The sequence below is a fragment of the Merops nubicus genome, unplaced genomic scaffold (assembly GCF_000691845.1).
Source record: "Merops nubicus isolate BGI_N331 unplaced genomic scaffold, ASM69184v1 scaffold33034, whole genome shotgun sequence".
In the NCBI taxonomy this organism is placed as follows: domain Eukaryota; kingdom Metazoa; phylum Chordata; class Aves; order Coraciiformes; family Meropidae; genus Merops; species Merops nubicus.
The window spans coordinates 5,127-12,088 of NW_008604065.1; the positions used below are offsets into that span (position 1 = coordinate 5,127).

Here is a 6,962-nt window from a genome sequence, read left to right on the forward strand (position 1 = left end):
ATTCAATTACTGTAAACATTTGGTACATTTATACATAGACATCTGCTTAAATCACACAGCTCAATGTCACTTCTTAGGACACATAAGGCAGTGTAGGATCTCCAAAGTAATCTCTCTTATCTGTAGGTTACTAAGCAGCAAACATTATCTAATCAATAAGCACAATCCCAGAACAATACAACCCGATTACATATTTATAGACATTGACCATTAGCAAGGCTCAGCAAATACTAATACTTATTTTTAATAATGCAACATTTTATCAAGACTAATAATATTCTGAACTGATTCAAGTCGTCTTATTTTTGCTTCTCTTAACCTTCAAAAATGTATCAAAGCTTATAAAAAGCTTCTTGTCATGCAGAAGAAAGCTTCTGTTACTAAATACTGCTAGCACTCGACGTCGCTCTGTTTGGCTCTCCTCACTATCCTATTCAGCTCCAGAAAACTTGCTGCAATTCTTGAAAGTCAAGAACACACTTTGTATGAAGCAATGTGAAAAGAAACAACTGTAAAGTAACCTTGGGCAACAACAGCAGAAAAATTCCATTCCTAGCATCCTCACCCTGTGCAATGAAACTAAAATTGTGACTTACACTGCAGTAATGAGTTACTCAATTGCCACAGCATGGCATCTCTGCAGAAGTGCTTAAGGACTGTATAGGTTTCATATACAGAAATACAACACCAGTCCTTTGCACAGAAAGAATGTGAGCTTGTCTTGTAAATGTCCTGTAGGATACTCAGCCACAAGTTCATGGCAAGTTGGATGCAAATAATCACAATCTAAATGGAAAACTGAAATATAAGATCAGAGATAACTTTTATAGTGTTAAAAATGCATTTCTAAATTAAGTATTTAAAACAGAGCAAGATTTGTCAAATCTGTGACACATAGCTGCATGAAGTTTTTAATTTTTAGTTTTAAGATAGTTACTATAACTAAATCACTCACCTCCTTGCTCTATATCCGAATCTGTAAGATGAGTGAGAGAAAAGCTTGCAATGTTAGCAGGAGAGATAGAGAATCTGGAGTAAGGGGATGAATGTGACCAGTTCTGATCGAGAGTCCGGGAAGGTGGAGGTGGAGAGAAGTACTTGGATGACTGAAGAGGTGGTTTAGGACTAATAACACTATTAGCTGCCTTTGATATAAAGGATGGCTCTGGAGAAGAGAAGTCATCATCCCACTCAAAACCCCCACCTTAGGGAAAAGAAAAAAAAAAGGCAATTTACAGTAAAGTCATATACAGCTTTAAAAACAAGCCCCTGGAAAACTGCATTAACCCAAACCAAAACTTGTAGCTTTTCTATTCTAGCCCTGAGGATCTTAAAGATTTGTCACCCATAGTTTGACTATCTCTCAAGATAACCCTAGACACATCAGTATATAAACAACCAGTATTACACCACAGCCTTTGACAGTCAGTAACCCTAGTACCTCAAACTAGCTCAAGTGTATGCTGAGGATGCAAACCTGAAGCCAATATACGATACGTGAATTCTCTGTACCATAATTTAAATATTTCATTAAAGACTGTATAAAACATGCTCAGCTCCTGCTGTGTATAATTATATTCAAGTACCTTCTTCATCTGTTGAGCTTTCTGAATTTGCAAATCTGTTTAAGTAACTAAAACTGGAGGATGGAACAGGAGTGCTGTGAGAGCCTTCCCCGTTCAAGTCTGCTGCGCGGTTCCCCAGCTCCTTAGTTGGCGTTTCCTAAGGCAAAAAAAAACAGCTTATTTAACTCTTGTACATGCAATGTATCCATGCCTATACACACAAATACAGTCCCCCACCACCAAGTCTACTGTGGAATTACACAGTGTGTAAACTCTGAAGCTATTGCACCGAAAGGCTGAGTTCCAGGTGAAGCGTATGCACGTCCTGTTTCCAAAGAACGCTGTATCAAACCCACGCCAAAATGCACCCAGGAAATGACTATTCAAATAGTATTTATGATATTAAAAGTTTTCATATTTTTAGGAACAAAGCTAAAACATCTTCCAATGGAAAACAGCTCCTTTATCAGCCTGACACAGGTAGGGTTTTTTCCCCCTTTAATAAAGCCTTATCCCATCTCCCAGCGTGTTTTTTTAAATTCTTTTTTACCCCTTAATCATGCTTCAGGATACAGACAGACTTTGTATGACCGGTATTTGAAGCAGCCAGCACTTTATCAGTTATTGTAATAATAAGTAGAAGTTCCAACAACTAAAAGCAGTTTAAACATAGCTAATTTTTTTTCCTTCTCCTCTGACAAAGGATTACTATTCTACAGACTGCCTAAACACAAATACATCACCTATGTTTTCTATTCCAAAACACAATTATCTCTAATATTTATCTGCGTCATCATAAGCAACATTTCCAAAGCCTGACAATGTGACTGTTCTTTTAAACTCACTGTACTAGTTCAGTTGCCATAATGTTAAAATACAATCCCCTGTGTATCAGGTTACAGAAGTTAAAAATTGATAAAGCAGATAGGGAAGCAAAAGTAACCTTGAATTTCATAAGCAGATCAGTATTTCATTGAACCTGGCTAACATGGGATTAATAACAACCAGCATTACCAGCTAAATACGGTTCTCATCTTTGATTATGGTTTGAGGTAAGTTTACCTTAGTGCTAACACAAGATTCAGACTTAGGTTGCAGGACTTGTTTGTTTGTTTTTTCTTTCTTCCTTTCTTTTATAAAGGCATTTGAACTTAAAGTCCTCAAACTCACTGAACTAATAAAATGCTTCTATAAAGTTACAACAACATTCTAGTAAAACAGATTAATTAAATCTGGTCCATAATAATGCTGTCTCATACATTCAAATTAAATACAGCTTATAAACATCAGAAAGACATCACTAGAACCCACGTTTATTCAGCACATGCAGTCAAGGGTCCAAAAGCATTGGAGATTCAGGATTTGGATACCAATCCTGCCTAAAGCAAAACCCTTATCTTCAAATTAGTGCTGCTATTCTACCAGCAGCACACAACTGCACCTAGCCAAGAAAAACAAGTTTCTTTTTTCTTTATATATGAAGAAAAAATAACCCACATCACAAACAAGAACTAACCTTGCCAAAACAAGAAAGGCAATCTTGTAAAAATGTGTCCACAAATATTACACTAGTCTACCAGATCTTGTTTAAAAAAAGCCCAAACCAACAAAAATGTCAATTTGCAATTAAAAAAGGATACCTGATCAAACAAATAGACGGTCACATCATCAAAGAACGTTACAGCCTTTTTCTCATTTTTCCAGTGCTCATATTGCCTCTCATTAAGAGGTTTTGGAAGTTTCAACAAACTTCTCAGATGTTTTCCATCATCCTTGTCAGTAAGTATCTCAGGTACTTGATGAACAGTTTCATCTTCACTGTCAGAACTCAGACTATGCATATTAAAAGTCCTCATGTCATCCTCAGAATCACTGTTTTCATCTTCCTCATCCGCATCATCACCATCTTCTGAATCAAGCATACCAGAAACATCGAGTTTGCCAAGATATTTCCCTTCAATATCTGGCTCTTTCAGTTTCTGCCCTTCAGTGTGATAGAAAGACTTCTCACTGTTACTCAGATCTAAAGGAGTGCGTATGTTATGCACAGAATTTAAATCTCTGTGTGAAAGAAGTTCTGAAGTATTAGTGCCAACACAAGAGACTGTTTTACGGGAAGTTTCAGATAGTTTTATTTCATCCCTTAAATTACTTTCCATTGATATTTCCAGGGAACTCAGAGTTGCCTCAGCCCACTCATCAGGACACCTCTGCATCCTTACATCCACCTCTTGGATCTCTAAATTATGATTTAGTTCTAGTTTTGCATTTTGATTATTGGTAGTCTGGCAATTCCTTACGTCACATTTTTGCTGTCTCTCCTCAAAACTGTAATCCTCTTGGGTATTACTCTCTCCTCTGTTCGAGGAAGCACCACTCGTCGTCTCTCTTGACAGATTCACAGTCTCTTCTGGTTTTTTATCTGGTTCAGAATCATTGTCAGAGAAATAGGCAGAGTCTCTATACGAGTTCTGATGTCCACCCAGAAAAACCTTTGGGGATATTTCGAAGTTGCTGTTCACTGCATCTAAACAAGCTGCTGCTTCTGAAACAATTATGACTGGATTGGCAGGTAAAGCACTTGCACTGCTCTCACTGACAACACAGAGAGCAGTATCTACATTAGCAGCATCCTCAACAGTGACATGGGAAGTCCATTCCGGAGATTCCAGGTTCTCCGTTTCATAGCCACTGTCAGCAGGTTTATCAGGTGGCAAAAGTTTCTGAGGACTTTGAGCCTGCAAAGATTCTAAAACCTCATTTACATCTAAAGAATCCAAAGAATCGGGTGTTTCTAAGGCTTGTTCTACAGTTTGTACAGGAGATGTGCTGTCTTCCAGAAGACTATCCTGACTTGCACAATCTGAAGTAGCAACAGAAATTAAGGTCACCTCTCCTGCAACATCCTTACAGTTCTCAAAATGATTTGATATTTCTTGTCTTTCCTCCAATAAACATTCACCTTTTTTTAATATGGGTGAGCTATCCTGCAAGTTTGTTTTCACATCTTCCTGCTCACTGCATTTTTCTCTATTAAAAGCTATTCCATCAGACTTGAAAAGCATTCCCTGTTTTATCAGGGCATCACATTCATCTCTCTCAAAAGTAACATCATAATATTGATTGTTGCCAACATTATTATTTTTGGCATTACTGGATAGCTCTTCTTGAGAGAGAATATCAGTGTCACAGGGCACAACTTCATTGACTTGCACATTTAAAAGTTTTCCCTCTTCCTTCAAACAGGGAAGATTGGCCTGTTTATCACATGACTTATGTGCTGCAGATGGACTAGAGGATGCTTGGACCTCTGCAGTTGTCTGAGACCGCAAATTTGGATCTTTATTCATTGTCACTGGGTTAAAATTTTCATCTTTCACCACTGTAAGACTTTCATGTATTAAAGAAAAGACTTGTGCATTTTCAGCCAGCACAGGCTCAGGCTCTACAGAGTTTCTATTTGAGGTTTCTAATATACTTTTTAGAACATCTTCTGGTTTTTGCCCAAAATCATTGCTGGTTTTGTTAGACAATAACCCTGTTAATAAGTTTTTCTCTTGAAGAAATAAGAAGTTATCAGAAAGTTCTTCTAAAGTTACCAATTCGGACTGCTTAGAGATATTTTCACATAAGGAAACAGTTTCATTTTCAGAAGCATGACTAGAATGCTCCTTCTCAGAAAGGCCTACTGCCTTTCTAGCATCTGTGTTTGAGTTTAAAACAGCTGGTTTAAAGTCTTTAGGAATATCGTTTGTATCCGCAAACCCAAGTATTTTACTGTTTGTCAGTTCTTCTGGTCTGTCAGTGTCATTAAATATATTCTGAAAAGGACTTTCTGGACTACTAGTAGCTGGCAAAAATTCCTCTTTAGGATCTGTATTGCAGTGGAAGAAGTCCCCATCAGTGCTAGATTCTTCAACATCAAGATCCCTGAGAACGGTGAAATGAGAACTTTTGTCTTGTACAGCTTCCTGATGATCAACTTCTGTAGTTAGTACAACTGATTGGTTATCAAAATTCATGCTGCAGCCACTTCCTTTTTCCTCTAATTGTATATAGTAGTCATTTCCAACAGAAAGCTTGTGTGCATCAAACACAGGTAACACCCCAGGGACAGCAAGTGATGCTTCTTGACCACTTCCATCCTGTGCTCCTGACCCTTGCTCTGAAAGTGACCTCTCAAAAACCTCCACTGGAAAGAAAATACTTGTGTATGTCATTGCTTCATCGGGATTCACATGACCACACTCATCAAAATGATCATGTTTAGCTGCCTCCCAGATATATTCAAAGCTGAGACCCTGGCTTGTTTCAGTTACAGTAAGAACTTCCTCCATCTCATGGCCAAGTCTATCTCCTGTGAAGTGATCTAAGATTGGAAATGCAGAATTATTTGTTTCTCTGTTTGAGGTGTTTGGTTTAAGAGCATTCCACTGCTGTTCAAAATCAATTCCAGAGTCCCTTTGGCTTTGCATGCGAAGGTAAGTTAGAAGTCTATGCACTTCTTCAGCTGTCGGTCTCTTTTCTGGAGGTAGCCAACAGAACTGCAGAACTTCATACCTATAAGAAACATTTCAGTAAGTTTCACACTGAAAAGGAATGTTTAAAATTCAGATACCTAACAAGCTAAAGAGTAACAATATCACTTGCAGGAATTTCCATCTATAACAACTGCTTTTACTTCCTTTATCTAGGGTTTCTTTGCCAGGAGCATGATTCCATTTAGCACTATCAAAATATTTAAGAGAACTGAGTAATCTGAGAAACTTCTTCAGCAGCTTGAAGAATTAAAAAAGAATTTAAAAAGTTTACCATCTGTCAGAGTATGGCTGGTCCAGACGTGGCTTGAAGAGTTTAACCTGTTTCTCCTTTATGACATATGTTAGCACTTCCCTGTCAGAAAACTCCGAGTAAGGCTGAGCAGCATTTTCAAACAGCTCCCACAACGTCACACCCAGGGACCTGAAAAAGAGCAGCAAATGACTGTGCATTCTAAGAACTATTTTAAAGTTGCTTTTCTAAGAAAGTAAGGACTATGCAAAGCGTAACAAGCAAGAAGAAACAAATATCACTCTCCCACTGGCTCTACAGTAACTTCAAAACCTGTTAACTCATTTTATTTGACAAAATGAGATGAGATCCCCCTAGAAGAAATGCTAAGGCACATGGAGGACAGGGAGGTGATTCAGGAGAGTCAGCATGGCTTTACCAGGGGCAAGTCCTGCCTGACCAATCTGGCAGCTTTCTATAAAAAAGCAACTGCACTGGTGGACAAGGGAAGAGCTGTGGACATCATCTGTATCGACTTGGCTAAGGCCTTTGACACTGTCCCCCACAGCATCCTCCTCTCTGAGTTGGAGAGATATGGGCTCAGTGGGTGGGCTGTTCAGTGGATAA

General features: G+C 38.3%; 1 protein-coding gene across 1 annotated transcript in view; it reads right to left on the bottom strand.

The window, feature by feature from the left end:
- Positions 1 to 6,527, bottom strand: part of LMTK2 (lemur tyrosine kinase 2) — a gene marked incomplete at its 5' end in the record, with an annotated part of 7,167 nt that extends 640 nt beyond the window's left edge. The window contains 4 exons of the mRNA XM_008938907.1: positions 956 to 1,204; positions 1,587 to 1,722; positions 3,206 to 6,125; positions 6,378 to 6,527. Of these exons, the coding sequence (XP_008937155.1) occupies positions 956 to 1,204; positions 1,587 to 1,722; positions 3,206 to 6,125; positions 6,378 to 6,527 (3,455 nt within the window). The remainder of the gene's footprint in view (positions 1 to 955; positions 1,205 to 1,586; positions 1,723 to 3,205; positions 6,126 to 6,377) is intronic.
- Between the last annotated feature and the right edge of the window lie 435 nt (positions 6,528 to 6,962).